Below are 23,132 nucleotides of genomic sequence, written 5' to 3'. Positions count from 1 at the left end.
AGGGGCTACTGGGTAAGTGAGACCCTAAAAGCTCACCCAAAGTCGCGCTAAGCTCACCCCAAAGTGACCCTTCCTCTAGGGCTGTGGGTTGGACAAAACACAAAGCAAATGTTCTGTCTCCCTGGCTTCCTGACAGCAAAACTTGGAAGAAGACTGTGGCAAATTGTGTTAATGGTACCAGTTTTTCAGTCCTTATATCCGTGCCCATTGCCCTGTGACACTGAGGGCAAGTTGTAATTCCCCCACCCTGGACAGTGGATTTTGGCCAATGTGGCACAAGCAGGGTATTTAAACATGCTCGCCTGATGGTGTGTTCCCTGGTGCTTCTGCCATTGCACGAGAATATTCTGGGCTAGCTGATCCTAGGAAGAGGGTGAGAGACATGTGCCCCAATGAAGCTGTCTAGTCAAGCCCTGCCTAAAGGACTATCCCCAAACCAACCTCGAGATACAGAAATGACCCCAGTAAAGTCAGCAGACCCCTGAGCCCCATTTGAGCCTAGCCTTGATTAGCCTACTCACAGTCAACCTAAAGACAGATAAGGTATAATAATAAGTGTTATTTCAGGCCACTGAGTGTGGGATAGCTTGTTATGCAGTGATAGCTGACTGATACAAAGGCCCCTTTATCAGAGATTTCTGTAGATTCTGTAGATTTCCTCTTGGCTAGATATCTTAAAGGAAATTCATTTGGAATTCAGTAAATAATCCTGAATATCTGCCATCTATCATGTTCACAGTGGTACAGCAAGTAAAATATTCTTAAGAATATAACAATAGTGTATATATAATAAATACTGGACATGGAATAACAGACTGGTTCCAAATCTGGAAAAAAGTACATCAAGGCTGTATATTGTCACCCTGCTTATTTAAATTATATGCAGGGTACATCATGCAAAATGCCAGGCTGGATGAAGCACAATCTGGAATCAAGATTGCTGGGAGAAATATCAATAGCCTCAGATATGCAGATGACACCACCCTTATGGCAAAAAGCAAAGAAGAACTAAAGAGCCTCTTGATGAAAGCGAAAGAAGAGAGTGAAAAAGTTGGCTTAAAACTCAACATTCAGAAAACTAAGATCATGGCATCTGGTCCCATCACTTCAAGGCAAATGGATGGGGAAACAGTAGGAAACTATTTTTTTTGGCTCCAAAATCACTACAGATGTTGACTGCAGCCATGACATTAAAAGATGCTTACTCCTTGGAAGAAAAGCTATAACAAACCTAGACAGCATATTAAAAAGCAGAGACATTACTTTGCCAACAAAGGTTCGTCTTATCAAAGCTATGGTTTTTCCAGTAGTCATGAATGGATGTGAGAGTTGGACTATAAAGAAAGCTGAGCTCTGAAGAATTGATGTTTTTGAACTATGGTCCTGGAGAAGACTCTTGAGAGTCCCTTGGACTGCAAGGAGATCCAACTAGTCCACCCTAAAGGAAACGAGTCCTGAATATTCATTGGAAGGACTGATGCTGAAGCTGAAACTCCAATACTTTGGCCACCTGATGTGAAGAGCTGACTCATTGGAAAAGACCCTGATGCTGGGAAAGGTTGAAGGCCGGAGGAGAAGGGGACGACAGAGGATGAGATGGTTGGATGGCATCACCGACTTGATGGACATGAGTTTGAGCAAACTCCAGGAGTTGGTGATGGACAGGGAAGACTGGCGTGCTGCAGACCACGGGGTCACAAACAGTCGGACACAACTGAGCGACTGAACTGAACTGAATAAACACAGAAAAGGTAGAACATGATCAAAGTACCACAAAAAAGATCAGATAAGACATTAAGAGAATTAGAACAGTTACTTCCAAATAACTGGGAGGAGGTGATCAGGAAAACTATGAATCTCAAAGAAAGTCTAGGATTTTGACAGGCAGTGGAGAAAAGGATGGACCTTCCCACATGGAGGGCTTTGAAAGCCAGGCTGTGGGGTTGGGGCCACATTCCTCAGATAAGTCACTGGTACTTGACTGGCCGAAGGGCTCCTTCCAGAGACGGTATCCTCCCAGGCAGGAAAGTCTCCTTCCAGAAAGACAGGAAGTGTGGAGTATGTCGCAGACCTCAGAGAATGGGTTCCTTCAGTCATTCATTCACCCGTGAACCTTCGCCGAACACTGCACCAAGCACCAGGGACTCAAACATGATTGAACCAGCCCTGACCTTGGGACACAGGGGTGAGGGGAGATGTACAGCGAGCAGCTTATGGCTGCAGCGTGACCGCCGCTGCACCAGATCGCTGTGCTTGGCGGGAGGCCTCCCAGAGAAGGTGCCGCAGAAGCAGAGGCTGTCTGTCTTCATGGACAGAGAGGCGTTTTCTTAAAGCTTGCTTATTGACTGATTGATTGATTTGCGGCTGCTCTGACTCTTCATCACTGTGTGTGGGCTCTCTCTAGTTGCGGCCCAGGGGCTTCTCATTGCAGTGGCTTCTCTTGTCACGGACCATGGGCTTCTCAAGAGCATGTGGGTGCGGTAGTCGTGGCATATGGGCTTAGTTGCCCCATGGTATGTGGAATCTTCCCAGACTCAGGATCGAACCCACACCCCCTGCGTTGGCAGGTGGATTCTTAACTCCTGGATCATCGGGGAAGTCTGAGAGAGATTTTCTAGCAGATTCCAGGTGAGGGCCTGGGGTGAGGAGTCACCGGTGTTCTTGAGGGTACTGTCCCTGGCCATTGTTCCTTCTGCCTTTGTTTACCGTCATCCCGGCATCGCCCAGCCTCAGCCAAGCCTTCAACCACCCCTTCAATGCGGTTGCCACCCATCATGTTCAAAGTGGTACAGTAAGTAAGTTATTCTTAAGAATATAAAAATAGTGCATATTTTTACATACACCCTTCAATTTAGAAATCGATAATGATAGTGATAGATTTCTAAATCCGTCACTCTCCAACACAGAACTCCTCACCTATCACCCCAAACCTGAGTTTTCCTTTGAATTTCTTTTCTCCGTGAATGACTACATCTCCTGCCCAGTCACTCCAGTCATTTGGGAAGTGATCCGAGGAGACGCCAGTGGGGGGTGAGAGGTCGAATAGGGTGGGAGGAAGCTGGTAAAGGGCGTCTGTCTCTTCAGGCCAGTTGCCCCTGGGGACCACCGACACTCGGGCCTCTGCAGCATGCGTAGAATAGCTCTCAGAGGGATCTTACTCAAGAGGTGTCTGTCCACCAACACCCCATCTGTCGGGGCGTTAACTCCCCAGCACGGCCTGTCCGTGCCAGGGCCAGACGGCCCCACAGCTGGCGCAGTCCCCGGGCGGCCACTGTGGGCATGTTGATGCGGTGCTGAGGGGATAGACAGGTACCAACAGCCCTGGCATGGCATGTTTGGTATGTAGGTTCGAGAGAGCATCCTGGCATCCCTGGAAGCGGGGACAGCAGGTTCAAAGGCCCTGAGGCCTCAAGGAGCCTAAACCATCCAGGCTCTTTGAGGCCTCAGGGCCTTCCAGAAGTAATAATTATTTCCTAAGAAGAAGAAGGGGAGGAGGAAATGGATGAAGGCAGTTGAAAGGTACCAACTTCCAGTCTTAAGATTAAAAAGTACTGAGGATGTAATATACTACTTGAAGGCTATAGTTAACACCGCTCCATGGTGTATTTGAAACTTGTTAAGAGAGTAGATCTTAAGAGGTCTCATCACAGGAAAAAAAAAGAACAAAAACTTTTTTTCCTTTTTGTTTCTATTGGGCTGGCCAAAAAGTTCATTTGAGTTTTTTCCATCAGATGTTATGATAAACCCAAATGAACTTTTTGGTCGTCCCAATATATGAGATGATGGATATTCACGAAACTTACTGTGGTCATTGTTTCACAAACTATGTAAGTTAAGTCGTTAAGCGGTACGCTTTAGACTCTTACAGGGCTGCATGTCAATTATATCTCCATAAAACCGGAAAGGAATAAGAGAAGGAGGTGAGGAGGGGTCTGGATCCCAGGACCCACTCTTGGAACCTTCTGAATGGACCCCTTCTCTGGGGTTGATGCAGACTCATCTGGTGCCTGGGTGTTCATGCCCTTGGGGGCAGGATGGAGCTCACTGTCCGGGGCAGTGGTCTCTGCGTGGGACACTCTGTTGATGGAGACGTCTCCTATCTGTGCTGTCCAATAAAGCAGCCCCATGTGGCTATTGAGCACTTGAAACGTGACTGGTGCAACCAAGGGAACTGAATCTTTAGTTTTATCCCATTTTGATGAGTTTAAATGTTAATGTCAGTAGGCAGACTGGTTCGTGGCTGCCGCTGTGGACAGCGGGGTCTGTGGGCGCCTCCTTCTCCCTGTTGTTCCACCGTCCTCCGCAGGCAGGACTCTGAGCTGCGCTGATGGTGAGCATCTCCGGGTCTGGAACACCACGTGGTCCCCGCTTCCTCTGGTCCTCAGATGCTCAGCCCTGTGTCCAGCTCCCACTGGCAGGATTTGGAGAGCAGTGGGCAGAAGTTGGCCTGGTCCCTCATCCCTGGGCCCCCTGGGAAGCTCCGGGCTCCTGTCCGCCAATTGTATGAAGTTAGCATGTGCCCCCCGCACCTTTTCCTTTCAGTAACTGTGAGTTTGTTTTCCATGTCCGTGAGTCTGTTTCTATTTCATAAATAAGTTCATTCATACCATTTTGGGGGTACGTGTGTCTTTGAATTATGGTTTTCTTAGGGGCTCAAGATCCCAATGGTTTTACCTAAAGAGGGGCTGTCTTCTCTGGCTCTTGTCCCCCTCCAGGCCTTAGACAGAGTCCAGCTCCATCAACCAACTGTCCATGAGGCCTAATCCCGGTCCTGGCAGGGGACCCAAGACCACAGTTCCTCAGGCCTGTAGGAGTTCTCAGCACCACTTCCCACGCCATCCCTGGCACCTGGCATAATAATCTCTTGATTTTGAATACGTTCATATTTTGAAGTATCATATCCTGCCTTCGTGTGTGTTGGAGTTGGAGGTGTGGGATTCCAGTGTGTGTGTTCCATGGGCCAACGTGACTGGACATTTTGTCATTGTTCAATCTCTAAGTCATGTCCTACTCTTTGTGACCCCATGGACGGCATCTCGCCAGGCTTCCTTGTCCTTCACCATCTCCCAGAGTTTGCTCAGATTCATGTCCATTGAGTTGGTGATGCCATCCAACCATCTCATCCTCTGTCGCCGCCTTTTCTTCTTGCCCTCAATCTTTCCCAGCATCGGGATCTTTTCTAATGAGTCAGCCCTTCACATCAGGTGGCCAAAGTATTGGAGTTTCAGCTTCAACATCAGTCCTTCCAATGAACATCCAGAACTGATCTCCTTTAGGATGGACTGGTTGGATCTCCTTGCAGTCCAAGGGACTCTCAAGAGTCTTCTCCAGCACCACAGTTTGAAGCATCAGTTCCTCAGTGCTCAGCCTTGACTAGACATTTGGCGAGGCTAATTCTACACTATACACGACCTTTCCTCAAAAAAAATCTGGAAATTTTCCCTGGGGAGATGAACTCCTGTGTGAGAAGCATTACTACTGCAAGACATGAGTTACATCCTTCATACAGTATGATTTTTTTAATTTGTATTTCAGCCATGCTGAGCAGCGTGGTGGGACCTCAGTTCTCCGACCAGGGATTGAACCCACACCCCCTGCACTGGAAGCTTAGAGTCTTAACCACTGGACCGCCAGAGAAGTCCCTTCATATTGTATGAAATAGAAAAGGGTGTCGGGTGTCCAGACACACTTGGGTTCAGAGCAGACTCCCGTTTTTTCTAGAGTTCACCTCCTCCGTTGTTAGGCCATTCTCTCCAACCCCAAATCTCTGCAGAGGCCTGTCACAAGGAGCTCAGCCTCTCTGAACATGCTGGGCTGCTTTTATAACCTGAATACAAGCCCAGACCCGTATTGAAAGGAAGGCCCAGCCAGACTCTTGGCACATGCAAAGTGTAGTGCGATTTCTGGTCAATGTGATAGTTTTATTCCTAGTTTTTTAAAGACTCTCCACACTTTTCTCCGTAGTGTCTGTATTAATTTACATTCCCACTAACAGTGCAGGAGGGTTTTCTCCACATCCTCTCCAGCATTTATTGTCTGTAGATTTTTTGATGATGGCCATCCTGACTGGCGTGAGAAGAGCCTCACTGTAGTTTTGACTTGCATCCTTCTTCCTCTCACGTGTTTCTTGGCCGTCCACCTACTTCGTCCTCAGCTGCGCTCCAGCCGCTCTCAGGTGTGTGGGTCTTGTCTCCCACGTGTTCTCCCTCATGTCACACGTGCGTGTCTCCTAGCACTGCATGGAGCACCCGGTGTGTGAACACTTAGTGAATGCTGGTGAATGACAGTGCAACCCACGTGATCCTGTCCTTACTGCTGCGGGAGATCTGAGGGCTTTCCACTCGCACCTCACGGTTTTTTAGGAACACAGTCCAAGGCAGGTATCTTGCTTCTCTGCTTCTCTGCAATGGTGCTTGCAACACACAGACACACACACAGACAGACACACAGACACACACACACACACAGACACACAGATACACACACACAGACACAGATACACACACACAGACACACACAGACACAGATACACACACACACATACAGACACACACACACACACACAGACACAGACAGACAGACACACACACAGATACAGACAGACAGACACACACACACCCACGCTCTCTACTATTGATCTGGCTGATAGAGGAAACCCAGTCTATTCCACTGTCCCAGGGCCCCAGTTAAGGAGAATGGGGCGTCTGGTGGGACCTGCTTTGTGCGGATAACCCCCCTCTCCTGGATCCAGGGGCTCTACTCTGAAGTCTGTGCCTGCCTGTCTCCAGAGCAGCGGATGACCCAGCAACAGGGGTAGTGGGCTTCTAACTTGAGCTTTTGTGGTTCTCCTAATGGTCAGATCTCATCCCATGCTTTCCTTTTCTGCTGAGGTGCAAACAGGCAAGTCCACTCCACTAGCAAACATTTAATTCAGCACCTATTGATGTCCAGCACTGTAAGTGAGACATCAGACGTGGCTTCCGCCCTCAAGGAGGGACGATCTAGTTGGAGAGACAAGGCTGAGAGAACTAGAGGACACAGTCTACTCCTGAATGCTGAGGACCCAGGAACAGTGCTCTCTGATGGACTCACTGTCTGAGTCCCCGGGGGCGGTGGAGCCTCCTCCAGGCGCAGGAACCTCGGCTTGGACACTCAAGCAGAGCCCCCGGCCTGCCTTTCCATACATTTTTTTTTTCTTCAACTCATATTTCATTCCCCGAACATGTACTGAACACTTGCCATGTGCCAGGCACCATGCTGGTCACCACAAGTGACCCTAAATGGTGGGAGAATAGAGTGTGAGGGGACAGTGTGAGACGAGGCTGGGCTAGGTTGTTAGAGTCAGCGTGGGCAGAGCCGAGAGCTTTGGGCTTTGTCCCTCGAGAAATGAAGACCCCCCACCCCCGTGCCTCCAGCTGGCACTTGAAGCTACATTTGTTCCTCCCCTGCACCAGGCTTCCACCTCGCCTTGCTGGGGTCACGCCACTGCCACTGTCTGCATGCCAACGCCTCCTACTCCTCCCCTTTTTTCACGTATTTAATGCCACTGTTTTTCAGAGGCATTGTCCATGTGTCTCACGATGCCACGTACCTATAGCAAGCGCTGCAGTTACCCCTTTGGTGTCACTCATCACTTGCATGGAAATGAGCTAACCATGTGTCTTTTTAAAAAAAATTGAAGTAGAGTTGATTTACAATGTTGTATTTGTTTCTGGTGTAAAGTGATTCAGTTTTATTCATATTCATGTTATATATATAAATTATATATGTATTTTATATATAGCTGAATATATATATATATACACTATTTCAGATTCTTTACCATTATGCATTATTACAAGATACTGAATATAGTTTGCTGTGCTATATAGGATGACTTTTTAATCCACTTTATATATAGTAGTTTATATCTACTAATCCCAACTCCTTACTTATCCCTTCCCCCTCTTTCCCTTTTGGTAACCATAAGTTTGCTTCCTGTGTCTGTGAATCTGTTTGTTTTGTAAAAGAAGTTCATTTGTACCTTTTAAAAAATTCCACATATTAGCAATATCATATGATATTTATCTTTCTCTAACTTTACTTAGTATGATAATCTCTATGTCCATTCATATGGCTGCAAATGGCATTATTTTGCTCATTTTGGGGGGCTGAGTAATATTCCACCGTATATATGTATCACTTCTTTATCCCTTCATCTGTTGATGGACATTTAGATTTCTTCCATGTCTTTGCTATTGTAAATAATGCTGTCATGAACACTGGGGCACATCTATCTTTCCAAATTATGGTTTTCTCTGGATACATGCCCAGGAGTGGAATTGCTGGATCATATGGTAACTCGATTTTTAGTTTTTTAAGGAAGCTCCAGACTGTCTTCCATAGTGGCTGTACCAATTTACATTCCCACTGACAGTGTAGGAGGGTTCCCTTTTCTCAACACCCTCTCATTTATTATTGGTAAACTTTGTAATGATGACCATTCTGACCAGTGTGAAGTGATACCTCATTGTAGTTTTAACTTGCATTTCTCTAATAATTAGTGATTTTGAGCATCTTTTCATCTGCCTATTGGCCATCTGTATATCTTCTTTAGGGAACTGGTTATTTATGTCTTCTGTCCAGTTTTTGATTGAGGTTTTGTTGTTAAGTTCTATGAGCGGTTTGTATGTTTTGGAAATTCAGCCGTTGTTGGTCACATCATTTGCAGATACTCTCTCCTGGCCCCTAGATTTTCATTTCATTTACGGTTTCCTTTGGTATGCAAAACTTGTAGGTTTGATTAGGTCCCATTTGTTTATTTTTGCTTATATTTCTATTGTCTTGGGAGACTGACCTAAGAACACATAGCTACAATTTATGTCAGAGGATGTTTTGTCTAGGCTCTCTTCCAGTTTAATGGTGTCATGTCTTATATTTAAGCGTTTTGAGGCTTTTTGTGTATGGTGAGCAGCTGTGTTCTGACTTCACTGATTCACATGTGGCTGGCCAGCCTTCCCAACACCACTCACTAAAGAGACCGTCTTTTCTCCGTTCTGTATTCTTGCCTCCTTTGCTGAAGATTAATTGACTGGAGGTGTGGAGGGTTACTTCTGGGCTCTCTTTTCTGTTCCATTGATCCCTGTCTGTTTCTGTGCCAGTACCACGCTGTTTTGATTGCTGTAGCTTTGTAGTATCGAGGGTTATGCTTCCAGCCTTGTTCTTTCACCTTAGGATTGCTTTGGGATTTTTGGGTTTATTGACTATGTAGTTTGTCTCCAGTCAGCTGCTCAGCTCTGTCTAATAAAATCTCTATACTCCTGACTCTCGTAACACATGGGCCTGACACCAAACAGTTGGTTAATTTTAAAGAAGTTCATAAACTACCGAATTAATAATGGTGGACAAACCCAGCAATACCCCTAGAGAAGCAACAGCAGTATCAAGGAGAGGACACTGGAAATCAAAAGGGAGAAGGAAGAGTAAATCAGACAGCTCCAGGAGCCAAGTGAAGCTGTTCTCACTTAACCTGGAGAGGTTACTGTCTGGCCTCTCAGTCCTTCCCGGCCACCCACTGCTCCTGATCCATGTAAAGTACTTTGAAGGAGGACAGGAACACAGTACGCGACAGACATTAGTCCTTATTAGCAGAGGTCTTCAATCCTGCCACTAAATTCTAGAAATAAATTAAGAGTTGTATTCTGTTTCTGGACCCTGATTCAAAAGCTTGACTGCTTAAGAAAGTGAGCCCTAGGCTGAAAAGTGAGTTTGCCCTATGAGAGCATTTAATACAAACACCTGAGGAAAATTTTATTCCCGTTTTTCACCTTGGTAGATTTCCTTTCCTTCTGTCCTACAATTCATTGACTTTCTCTTCAGCTGTGTCTAGTCTGTTTAACCCAAACATTTAGATGTTTATTTCAACAGTATTTTTCACTTAAAAGATTGTTCTGTGGTTCTTCTTGACAGAGGAGTCTGGCAGGCTACATACAGTTCATGGAGCCAGAGAGTCAGACACACAGCCTGCTCATACTTTATGTTATGTGGAAGCTAGTGTTTTAACTACTTGAACATGTTCAGCATCCTTTTCAAATCGCTCTGTTGTTTCTTGTACATCAGGAATAAATTGTGGGGCATGTGAACTGTGTGACCCCGTAACACCGGAACCCCCCAGTTCTGTTCTGTATTCTCTGTGCTCCCATCTGCATTCCCTCATGTCCTTTGTGACCTCAGTCACATGGTTTCAAATACTGCTCCCATGGCTGTGACCTCCAAATTTATATCTCCAGCATGGATATCCTCTATTAACCCTAGTTTATCCAACGAGCTACGCAGTTATCTTCGCATGATCTGTACCAAACTGAATTCCTTATCTTCTCCCCCAAATTCCTAACTTTGATCTTCCCATCTGAGTTAACAATAGCTTCCTCCTTCTAATTACTCAGGCCAAAAAAAAAATCCTAGAATAATCCTGACTCCTGTTAAAACAGGTCAGATCGTTTTATTCCTCTGCTTAAAACTAGTGACTCTGCAATGACATATAAAGCCCTGCAACAGATATAAACCAAGCCCACAAAAAACTATACATCTGTCTCACTTCTCTGGCTTCATCTCCTATTATTTTCCCTCTTGCTCACACCTCTTCAGCCACACTAGTCTCCTCTGTTTTAAAACTTGAAAAGCATACTTCAGCCTCAAGTCATCTACATTTGCTGTTCCATAACATCACGTAAACAGAATTATACAGTACATAGCCTTTGGAGTCTGACTTCGTTTACCATGTGGGAGAAAATGAAAAACTACAGAAACAATGGATCAGCGGTTGCCGAGGGTGTAGGATGGTGTTTGACGACTAAGGGGCAGAGTGAGAGTCTTTTGGAGTTGATCACAGTTTTGTATCCTGATCATTGTGGTGGCTGCATGACTCTACACATCTGTCAAAACTCACAAAGGGGCTTCCCTGGCAGTCCAGTGGTTAAGACTCCGTGCTTCCAATGCAAGGAGGCGCGGGTTCAATTACTGGTAAAGGAACTAAGATCCCAGATGCTGCATGGTGCCAGGGGAAAAAAAAAAAACAAATAAAAAAAAGGTCACAGTACTGTACACCACAGAATGAATTTCACTGTATATATGTAAACTAAAAAAAACAAAAACAAAACCAGTAGTTGCAAGTTTCAGGAAAAACTAAATGCCACATTGCCAAGAGTTGGGGAAGCAGGGGATGTATTCAGACGCAGGCAAAGATACTCTGAGGGAAAAGAGCTTCACTTTATCTAGCAACAAAGTGAGCCTCTTCTCAAAATACATCTGATAAAACTGCTTGAAATCAGCTGGACTCTAGCTGCACAAAAGACAGACAGAGTGGACAGGCATGTCTGATTGCTCACCTGCTTCTAAGAAATTACAGTCTGTGCTAGAACCAAATGCTCTGGGTTCAGTGACCCAGTATTTGAGATGATTGGTATCTGATAGCTGTTCTAGGGAACCCCGTGTTCGGCAGAGTCCTGTCCCAAAAGGAATGCTTAATTTCACACTGGTATGACTCTCACCAAGTTTCTCCATCAAGCTTACCTGGAAGAGCTTTAGGATCAGTGCTCACCGCAGGGGATGTGACTTTGTGGTTTAGATTCTTCTTCTTTTCCCTGGAAGGTCAATTACCAACTCTGAACATCTGATTGTGCGTCTTTCGTGGTCAAATGTATCATGTAAGATCATCAACCATAAAACCTAGTGATGGACTATTTCTCCGCTCGCTTTATGTTGTGGAAAAAGAGAAAAAGACAACCTAGGATGTGAGAAGATCCAACACAGGGTTACAGTGAGGCTTCAGAGCTGCCTGGATGAGCCTGATTCTAAAGAAAAACCATGCCACAGACCTATTCTGTTCATAAACGACTTTTATTTTTGTCCTCAGTATGTGCCCTTGAAGATTCCCAAATGCCTGGAGTTTCTGACTCTCCTGGGACCAGAGGTATAAGCATTGTAAGGAAACACCCAACCTTGGCTCCTCACTCTCCTGAGGGGCTCAGTCTGAAGGCCTCAGAGAGAGGGAGCCGACATTCACGCCTCATTCCAAGATGGGTAACACAGTGAACAAAGAATTAGTAAAACACAGACTCAGTCTGCTGAGGGCTTCAAATATACATATTCTATATATATAAACCTGTTATACAGGATGTCAACATATTGGTTTCCTTGTGATCTGCAATTTAAAGTACAAATGAGAGCGATGTTGTACACTGCTGATTTCCCCTTCTCAGCCCCCCTCCCTCCCCAACATAAATAACAGCACAAAGGTCAGGTGATCCTAAGGGTTTCTGTTGTTGTAAATATTTTGTTTTTAAAATCATTTCCCCTTCCTCCCCCCCTCCCCCGCAAACTACCTCTGAGAGTTTGTAACGTAGCAGCATGGAACGGACAAGGCCGGGGGGCAGCGTGGAGAGCTAGTGGGAAGAGCGCGGAACAGTGCTTCTTGCTGACTGGCGCCGGACGGGCTTCTGCATTTCCATGGACAACAGAGGCTGTGACGAGAAGCAGAGAAGGTGCCATGTGGCTTCGTCCTCCGCCGAGCGGAGGAAGCTGGCTGGACCACTGAGAAAAGCCCTAAAGGCATCGAGGTCTTGGAGACAGAGCACGCTCCAGAAATGTCTTGGCTCAGTATTTACACGGTATCTTTAAGCTGCATTTTCCTTTTAACAAATTTACGTTTCTGAGGTTGGCTGGGGGAAAGAAGGAACTTAAAAACAAAAACAAAACAATTCCCACATATGTAAAAGTCCTGTTATATGTCTTATTCAGTTATTTTCACACACATCATTAAAAGCAGATACTGACAATGATTGGTTTCTTATTCATTTTTTGAAGAGCATGAGAAGAGAGACAGGAGAGAGGGGAGGGATGAGCTAAGGAGAGCGCCGGCCCTTCTTCAGCATCAAGTGACACTGGATGGTCTGGATTCGGTTCTTGGCGGGGACAAACTCGGGCTGCAGCTTCAGGGTAGACTCGTACCACACCAGTGCTTTCTCGAACTCTTCCTGTGGGGGCAGAGGGACAGAGTGAGAGGGGTGTGACCACCAGACTCGACAGGGGTGGTGACGTCTCTCTTCCTGGAAAGCGCATCTGCGGCAGGGACGGGCCTGCAGTGTTCTCTCGGTGCGTCTAAATCCCTGAGGCAGAGGGGACAGCCACCTCTGTCCCCGAGGTCACAGACTACAAAGAAAACCATGGCCAACCAAGAGCCAGAGGCAGAGGGCAGACCAGCTCTACAGAGGTCTGGTCCAACGACAGAGTGGCAGTAAGAACCGCTGTCACTGAGCCCTGCTGCGTGCCAGGCGCAGAGCCAGGCGCTGTGTGGAATCCCTTCTTGTAATCCTCATGGAAACCACTAGAACTATGTCTGGCAAAAGCTGATTTTGCATCTGCTTGAATTTTCTACTGTAACTGGAAAGAAGGAAGTCAAGTCAGGTATCTCAATTAGACTTGTAAATTTTGAAGCAGTTTCTTATTCTCCCTAACACTTGAAAATATGAACTTGGTTTGGAAATGATCACTGCCACACGGAAGGCGTTCATCTTTTACTTAGACTAATACTCCCGAAGAAGAGCCCGAATCTACCGCTTAAATGACTCCTTCTAGTCAAATGAGAGGCAGAATTTCTCATTCATAGCAGCAAATTTTGCATTTACTGGGGACGAAAATAGATTCTTCAATTTTAAGAAGCAGAGAGGGAAATCTGCACATTCAGCAAGACCTACCTGGCCAAATTAAATTTCTTGCCTTTGAAGTCAAGGATGACACACACAACTTGGAGCCTGAAGCTGCTCGTTACATGAGCCTTTATCAAGAGCACCTTGGAAAGAGCCTCATGTGGGCCCTAAACTTTGGATGAAAGTGGATGGCATGACTCTCATGTTCTAGATTCAGCTATGACAGCTTCTGGGGGACCCCTGGGACTCTGAGTTCTGAAACTGGTCCTCCTTCTGACCCAACAGGGTTCTGGATGATGGCTTTGCCATTTTGGCTATAAATGGTATCCCAGGGAACTAGTGGCATTCCGCCATTCATTAAACCTTTGGTGAGCACCTACTACGTGCCAAACCCCGTGAAGTGCCAGGAACAGGGAGATGAAGAGGAGTCTCTTTCCTAAGGAGCTCCTGGTCTGGTGGGAGAGACTACTGCTCAACACAAAAATTATAAAACAAGGTGAAAAGACAACAAGAGAAATCCGCACAGGGCACTGTGAGCAATCCTGGGGACCTGGCCCGGCCTGGCAGTAAGCGAGCCCGAGTCTGTGTCCGCTTGGAGTGTTAGGGAGGGTGCAGTCTGCAGAAGAGGGCAGGTAAATGGGCCTGTTAGTGTTAAATTCATGGTGAGGAACTACACAGTTGCAGATACCTGAGTGAATTAAAGACTTACAAACCCCCTACCATGAATTATACCTGTGGTGGAGAGCTACAACTTTAGACACAAAGCTTCCAGGAAACCAGGGGACACTGACAGAGTCAGGGGGTCTGGAACTAGAGACGTGGCCCTGACAGAGGGCAGCAGAGGGGGTTCGCCCCGCTCCCAGGCCAGCCTCACCATCGCCACGTATACGTTGCCCAGCGTGAAGTGGTTGACGGCGAAGTGCGGCGCGATCTCCACCGCCATGGTGGCCACGATGACGGCGTCGTTCCAGAGCTTGGCGTTGTGCAGGATGTTGGCCAGGCTGATGAGGGGCACGTCCTGGGAGAGAAGGGAAGAAGGTTGGTTTCTGGGCTCTCACTCTCGGCTGTGGTGGCCGTAGGCAATGTGGTCAGTGTTCCCTGGCGAAGGAGAGTCGTGCAGCTCGATGTGGGGGCTTGTCTGCTGCGGGTCTGTGATGGGGAGGAGCGTGTACCAGCCCAGCTGTGCACTTCTCTCTCTGGGAGAGTCTTGTCTCAAAAACAAACAAAAATGCTAGCTGGGTGAACCTCCTGCTGAGTGAGGCAGCTGCTGTCCATCGTGGTGCAGCTCCGGGTCACATGGCAGCTTGTGAGGAGCAGCCGGGGGCCCGACGCTGTCCACAGTCCACACTGAGGCTCACTGTCACAGAGCCGAGCTCTTCTCTGCAAGGACCACGGTGCCCTGAGGCAGGGCTGGCGCGCTGTGGCCACAGGCCACGGCCAGCCTGCTGCCCAACTCTGTACCTTTTTATTGGACCTCATCATTCCCACTCCCCGAGGTACTTCTGGGGCTGTGTTCATGCTATCATGGCAGAATGAGTGGCTGCAAGAGGCAGGCTGGTCTCAGAGCCTACATGTGTATTATTTGGCCCTTCACAGAAGAATTCCCTGACCCCTGATCCAGCGTCTTGGCCCTTCCCGTTGGGGAGCCTTGTGGTAGCCTAGAAGCATGGAGCACAGGATGAGGGGCTGAAAAAGCTGCAGTGTTATTGTCACAAATATTTACTAATATCACAAATATTTATTCCCTTTAGATGTGTGCTCAGTCGCTTCAGTCCTGTCTGACTCCTTGCAACCCTATGGACTGTAGGCCGCCAGGCTCCTCTGTTCGTGGGATTCTCCAGGCAAGAACACTGGAGTGGGCTGTCACGCCCTCCTCCAGGGGATCTTCCCAGCCCAGGGATAGAACCCAAGTCTCCTGTGTCTCCTGCATCGGCAGGCAGGTTTTTACCACTGGTGCCACCTGGGAAGCCCCCTTTAGACGTGTAACCTGAGAAACTGGTCTCTATATTGCATTTCTCTATATCACTGGGTTCTTCTACAGGAGACATAGAAGAACAGAAAAAAAAGACCCATGTTTGTCCTTGCTGGACACCCACAGAGACACATCGTTATATGAGGTCACAGAGGTTTAAGAAGTTGCCTAAGGTCACAAAGTAATCACAAAGGTGGTGAGAGGCAGAGCCGCACTTAGAGCTGCATTTACGACTCAGCCATGCCTGCTCCTGAGAGTGTTCTTCCGGGATCCTGAAGCCCTTCCCCGACGGCCCCACTTGCTGAGGGGGGAGGCCATGACGGTGAGTCTAACTCAGGCCTGTGGCAGCACGGGTGGGCCGCTAAGGTTTCCCACCCTTAGCTTCTTGCTGCTTCCTTACGGGCTGAGCAAGAGGAAGGCTGACGAAACCTCAGGACAAACCAGCGGGCGCGGGAAGCAACTGAGGGATGGAAGCTCCCACCTGGGAGCCCCACGCACCTTCATCTGGTGTGGCGCGTGGTGGAGGGCCTGGCGCAGGCAGTCGATCGCCTTCTTCCCCTGGCCTTTGACTCTCCAGTAGAGAGCTGCCATGCTGGAAAGGACCCAGGACGTCTGGTTCTGCAAAGGAAAGGTCGGTTAAAGCGGGTGTCTCTTAAATAACACACTAACTTACCACCAAGATTGGGAGTCGCAACCCAAGTTCACGACCATTTAACTATTTACCTGGCGCTGGTGGTCTGCCTTGCACCTTACGTTCACCCTCTCACTGACCCTAGTAACCATCCCACAAGCTTGATTCTACTAGTATAGCCTTTTTAAATAAATATTTAACCTCTCTGGATCATAGTTTTCAAATCTTAAGTTTCTACATAGTTCAGTTTATTAATCTATTTCCAATGGCTTCTGGATTTTCAACTGTAGTTAGGCAAAGTCTGGTTTACTCCAAGGTTATCAAGAATTTTTACCATATGTTTTCCCCAGAACTTTTGTAGTTTCACTTTTCACATTTAAATATTTGATCCACTTAGAATTTAACTTGGTGTAAAGTAAAAGATAAGGCTCCAATTTACTTTTTTTTCCCAGATGGCCATTAAGTCACCTTAATGTTACTTAATGAATAATCCATCTCTCCCTCACTGTGAAGCTACCTTTGTTATATACAAAATCTTTGTTACTTAATTCAGGTCTGTGTGCTTAGTCGTGTCTAACTCTTTGCAAACTGTGGCCCATGAGGCTCCTTTGTCTGTGGAATTTTTCAGGCGTGAGTCCTGGAGTGAGTTGCCATCTCTTCCTCCGGAGGATCTTCCCTACCCAGGGATCGAACCTGTGTCTCTTGCGTCTCTTGCATTGGCAGGTGGACTCTTTACCACTGCGCCACCTGGGAAGCCCGTAATGTAGGCCCGATGTTGGGTTAATCTACATCTAATTTTTAATTTCCCTGTTTCACTTACCCCTTTTGATGGATGTTTCTAACTCCCAGCCATTCTGGTTGAGGCAACTGGAAAACTTACTCTGCCTCCTCCTTACTTTGTCCTTTCAATCTCTCTCTCTCTTTTTTTTTTTTTTTTTTTGTAATTCTATCATTTTTCATTGGCGGGGCACATAGGGTGATATGAATACTATTTCCTGCCTTGTTTTTCTGTTGGTTCTACATGTAAATATATTCCTTGATCACTGACATTACTTTTGTGTGGCTACCCTAGTCATCTCTTGGTTGGCTAAAGTTTATCTTCTAATAGTTTTCTTAAGAAGAGTTGATAGGAAAATTATTCTCTGAGATTGTTGTCATGGGGTGAATTGTGTCTCCCCAGAGTCATATGTTAAAGTCTCAATCCCTAGTATCTCAGAATGTAACTGTATTTAGAAATAAAGTCTTCAGAGGGCAGACTAAGTTAAAAATAAGGTCATTATTGTGGGGCCCTAATCTAATATAACCGGCTTTCCAGGCAGCTCAGCAGTAAAGAATTCACCTGCAATGCAGGAGATGTGTGTTCGATCCCTGGGTTGGGAAGATCCCCTGGAGGAGGAAATGGCGACCCACTCCAGTATTCTCGCCTGGGAAATCCCATGCACAGGGAGGCTGGTGGACTACAGTCCTTGGGGTAGCAAAAGAGTCAGACACGACTTAGTGACTAAACAACAAAATCTAATGTAAGTGGATTTATAGAAGAGAAAGAGATACATCAGTGTCCTCCATGCAGACGCTGACCCCTTGAACAGCTGCCTAGAGGGTAGCCAGCTGCAAGCCAAGGAGAGAGGCCTCAAAAGAAAACAACCCTGCTGGTACCGGGATCCTCAACTTGTAGCCTCCAGCACTGAGAATACATTCCTGTTGTTTAAGTCATCCTGCCGGCAGTATTGTCATGGAAGCCCTAACAAACTAATACAATCGTATACGTTCAGAACTTTCTGTCTGTAGCCTTTATGCCTGAAACACAGCTGACTGGATATAACCACGGCCCATTCTTTCCTTGAATAATCTGCTGGCATTGCTTCTTGGTGTGAGTGGGGCTGCACAGAACTCTGAAGCTAACCGGATGTATCCCTCCTCCTTAATCACTTGATCCTTCTGACTGGCTTATCAAGAGGATTCTTTTTTTCTTTTTTTTTAAAGAAAATAAAATTACCTTTCTTTACTGCCAATATCTGACACATTCCAAAGAACATACCTGGAGTAGGAGATGGCAACCCACTCCAGTATTCCTGCCTGAAAAATTCCATGGACAGAGGAGCCTGGCAGGCTACATACAGTCCATGGAGTCACAAAGAGCCGGACATGACTGAGTGACTAACACACTCACTGCCTTATCTGTGTGTTATAAATATATATATATATATATACATGGATACTATGTAATTATATAAAATGTACACTTATGCTGTAAAGCATAAAATAATAAATATCCTAAGATTCACCCATGAGGCTGAATGTGGTTTTTAGTTCATTCAGTTTCCTTTCTGCACAATTAAATGTCCACTAGGTGAATATACTATAATGTGTTTATTTTCTGTAAATGGTGGTGGGGGTGGTGAGTTACCTTGCATCTACCTGTGTGTTCTTTTCACTGTGCTGTCCTCCTGTCTTTGCTCCAGAGGCACACATTATCCCAAGTGTTCTGTTTATTATCCCACTGCTCCTTTTAAACACTGTTCTATCACACACACACACCTATTTACCTCAACAATACAATGCTTAATTTACTTCCTGTGCATTATAAAAATGGTATCATACTGTAAGCAGTCTTCTGGGACTTGGGGGTTTTTACTCAATACTCAAGCATGCCATGTTGCTGAATGTAGTTCTTAGTTCATTCAATTCCCTTTTACACAATTAAATGTCCATTAAGTGAATATACCATAATGTGTTTATCCATTTTCTGTAAATGGGGGGAGGGGGTTGAGTTACTTCCTGTTGTCAATAAATGTGCAAAGAGTTTCTCTAGTCTATATACATGGGAGTGGAACTGCTACATCACAGGATATGCAAATGTCCAGAGAAAGTCAAATTGCTTCCTTAAGGTGTTACTACAAGTTACAGTCCTACCAGCAATGTTTAAAAGTGCCTCCTGGTGTCTAGCCTTTCTAACTCTTAGTATTATCAGTGGGGGGTGAAACGGTATCTTACTGTAGCCTTAATTTGTATTTCCTGACTATTAGTGAGATTGAGAACTGTTTCTTCTTTATTGGTCATAAACACATTGGTCTTAATTGTTTTCTGTCAAATGTCTGTTAATATCTTTTTTTTTTCTTTTTCATTTATTTTTATTAGTTGGAGGCTAATTACTTCACAACATTGCAGTGGGTTTTGTCATACATTGACATGAATCAGCCATGGAGTTACATGTGTTCCCCATCCCGGCCCCCCCTTTTCTATACCTTTTTTCTATCTTATTTATCTTTCCCATCACTTTATTTCCATGCTCTGCATATTAATCCTTATAAGCTAAGTGTGTTACATGAATTTTCCTTACTCTGGCTTCTTTTTAATTTAAAAAAAGTCTTTAATTAAAACATTTCAAACTTTAATGTAGTTGAACTTATTAACATTCTCTTCTCTGGCCTGTGCTTTTATAATCTTCTTCAAGAAACCTTTTTGTACTTCAAGGCCAGAAAGATCATCTCTCATATTTTAATTTTTAAAGTTTTGTTTTTGATGCTTGAGTCCTTAATTCATGTGGAATTCATTTTTTGTGTAGGATGTGAGGGGCCAACTGAAATTAAGTAACTGCCCTAGAAAGCTTCCTGAATAGCCCTCACCTCCCCATTGATCTTGCATAGCTCTTGTAAGCTAGAGATTGTATAGGCTACAGGCTTTTATTCACTTTTGTTACTTTTGTTTATTCCTTGAGCAAATGGCATGTTTTATTTTACAACTTTTCACAAAAGGCAATTCTCACAACCTTATTCTTCTTTTCATGAATGTCATATCTATTTTTTACCCTTCCATATAAATGTAAAGATCTGCTATTCAAGAGCCATAAAAAAAGAAAACGCTGTTATTTTGAGTCTAACAGTATTGACTCTATAAATCAAATTGTAGAAAAGTGATATGTTTATGGTATGTATCTTGTTATCCATGAACATTACACACCCTTCTGTTTATTTAGGTCTTTTAAAATGTCTTTCAGTAAAGTTTTATCACTTTCTGCACATAGGTCTTATGACTTTCTGGTTAGATTTAGTACTGGGAATTTTATATAAATTTTTTTTTGGGGGGGAACTTAATATTTTTGTAACAAAGTAAATATGTGTTAAAATTATGTTTTCTAATATTTATTGCTGCTATATAGAAATGTAACGTATTTTTATTTACTGACTTTACAGGCAACTACCTTGATAACACATTGTTACTTCTAAAAATTTGTGTGTAGATTCTTTTAGGTTTGCTATGCAGATAATCACATCATTTCTGAATAACATGTTTTTTTCTTCCTAATACTTATGCTAGAACTTTCAGTACAATGCTGAGAAGAAGGGGTAATGGTGGGCATTCTTTTTCCTGACTTCAAAGAATTATTTAAAATACTTCTCCCATTAAGAATTATCTTTGATAAAAATGTTTTGTGGATTCTTTTCATCAGATTAAAGAAATTCTTCTCTAGTCTTAATTTGCATTACCTTTAGTTCATGAATGTACTGAATTTTATCAAATGCAATCTATTGAAACGATTTCATAATTTTTCTCCTTTAATTTGGGTGATGAAATTTTAGCTTTTCCTAAAGCTAGACCACAGACTAATATATTTATGAATATAAATTCAAATAGACTGACTGGCTTAGCAGCAGCAGAAAAAGGTGTGTATGTGTTGGTTTGTCAGTTTGTTTCATTAAATAATTTTCTGCTTTATATATTTTGAGGTTATCTTACTGGGTATGCATAAGGTTATCAATCAGTTCAGTCACTCAGTAGTGTCTGACTCTTTGTGACCCCATGGACTGCAGCATGCCAGGCTTCCCTGTCCATCACCAACTCCCAGAGTTTGCTCAAACTCAGGTCCATCAAGTCGGTGATGCCATCAACCATCTCATTCTCTGTTGTCCCCTTCTCCTGCTGCCTTCAATCTTTCTGAGCATACAGGTCTTTTCTGATGACTCAGTTCTTTGCATCAGGTGGCCAAAGTACTGGAGCTTCAGCTTCAGCATCGATCCTTCCAATGAATATTCAGGACTGATTTCCTTTAGGGTTGACTGGTTGGATCTTCTTTGCAGTCCACGGGACTCTCAAGAGTCTTCTCCAACACCACAGTTCAAAAGCATCAATTCTTTGGTGCTCAGTTTTCTTTATGGTCCAGCTCTCACATCCATACATGACTACTGGGAAAACCATAGCTTTGACTATACGGACCTTTGTTGGCAAAGTAATGTTTCTGCTTTTTAATATGCTGTCTAGGTTTACTCTAACTTTTCTTCCAAGGAGCAAGTGTCTTAATTTCACAGCTGCAGTGATTGTGGAGCCCAAGAAAATAAAGTCTGTCACTATTTCCATTGTTTTCTCATCTATTTGCTATGAATTGAGGGGACTGGATGCCATGAACTTAGAGTTTTGAATGCTAAGTTTTAAGCCAACTTTTTCACTCTCTTCTTTTACTTTCATCAAGAGACTCTTTAGTTCCTCTTCACTTTCTGCCATAAGGGTGGTGTCATCCACATATCTGAGGTTATTTCTCCCTTCAATCTTGATTCCAGCTTGTGCTTCATCCAGCCTCACATTTCACATGATGTACTCTGCATATAAGTTAAATAAACAGGGTGACAATATACATACAGCCTTGCTGTACTCCTTTCCCAACTTGGAACAAGTCCGTTGTTCCACGTCTGGTTCTAATGGTTGCTTCTTGACCTGCATACAGATTTCTCAGGAGGCAGGTAAGATGGTCTGCTATTCCCATCTCTTGAAGAATTTTCCAGTTTGTTGTGATCCACACAAAGGTTTTAGCATAGTCAATGAAATAGAAGTAGGCATCTTTCTGGAACTCTCTTGCTTTTTAGATGATCCAACAGATGCTGGCAATTAATCTCTGGTTCCTCTGCCTTTTCTAAATGCAGCTTGAACATCTGGAGTTCTCGGTTCATGTACTGTTGAAGCCTAGCTTGGAGAATTTTGAGCATTACTTTGCTAGCGTGTGAGATGACTGCAATTGTACGGTAGTTTGAACACTCTTTGGCATTGCCCTCCTTTGGGACTGGAATGAAAACTGATGTTTTCCAGTCCTGTGGTCACTGCTGAGTTTTCCAAATTTGCTGGTATACTGAATGCAGCACTTTCACAGCATCATCTTTTAGGATTTGAAATAGCTCAGCTGGAATTCCTTCACCTCCACTAGCTCTGTAATGATGCTTCCTAAGGCCCACTTGACTTTGCACTCCATGATGTCTGGGTCTAGGTGAGTGATCACACCATCGTGGTTATCTGGGTCACTAAGATCTTTTTTGTATAGTTCTTCTGTGTATTCTTGTCACCTCTTCTTAATATCTTCTGCTTCTGTTAGGTCCATACCATTTCTGTCCTTTATTGAGCCCATCTTTGCATGAAATGTTCCCTTGCTATCTCTAATTTTCTTGGAGAGATTTCTAGTCTTTCCCATTCTATTGTTTTCCTCTATTTCTTTGCATTGATCATTCAGGAAGGCTTTCTTATCTCTCTCTGCTACTCTTTGGAAGTCTGCATTCAGATGGATATATTCTTCCTTTTCTCCTTTGCCTTTCGCTTCTCTTCTTTCCTCATCTATTTGTAAGGCCTCCTTGAGACAACCATTTTGCCTTTTTGCACTTCTTTTTCTGGTATATATTTCTGGTGAATTAAAGCTTTTATCATTACATGGTCATTCTCTCTGACCTTATTAATTTTTCAGCTCTGAAATATATCTTTTCAGGTAATTAATGTAACTGTCTTTAGTACCTTTTGATAGTATATTAATTTTTGATTAGTATTTTCCTGTTATTTTCAACATTTCTATTATGTTTTCGGTATGAGT

The 23,132-nt window shown here is 44.5% G+C and overlaps 1 protein-coding gene across 5 annotated transcripts in view; it reads right to left on the bottom strand.

Moving 5' to 3' along the window:
• Positions 1–11,858: 11,858 nt before the first annotated feature.
• The window catches only part of TTC17 (tetratricopeptide repeat domain 17), a 120,569-nt gene continuing 109,295 nt past the window's right edge, over positions 11,859–23,132 (bottom strand). For all 5 annotated transcript variants that reach the window (XM_061152186.1, XM_061152181.1, XM_061152198.1 and 2 more), the window contains 3 exons: positions 16,156–16,275; positions 14,560–14,703; positions 11,859–13,013 (listed from right to left, as the gene is read on the bottom strand). In XM_061152186.1, coding sequence (XP_061008169.1) covers positions 12,882–13,013; positions 14,560–14,703; positions 16,156–16,275 — 396 coding nt within the window. In that variant the 3' untranslated portion in view covers positions 11,859–12,881. The remainder of the gene's footprint in view (positions 13,014–14,559; positions 14,704–16,155; positions 16,276–23,132) is intronic.

The sequence above is a fragment of the Dama dama genome, chromosome 1 (assembly GCF_033118175.1).
Source record: "Dama dama isolate Ldn47 chromosome 1, ASM3311817v1, whole genome shotgun sequence".
Taxonomy (NCBI): Eukaryota; Metazoa; Chordata; class Mammalia; order Artiodactyla; family Cervidae; genus Dama; species Dama dama.
Note: the sequence above shows the minus strand (reverse complement) of the source record. Positions and strands in the feature narration are given on the sequence as shown.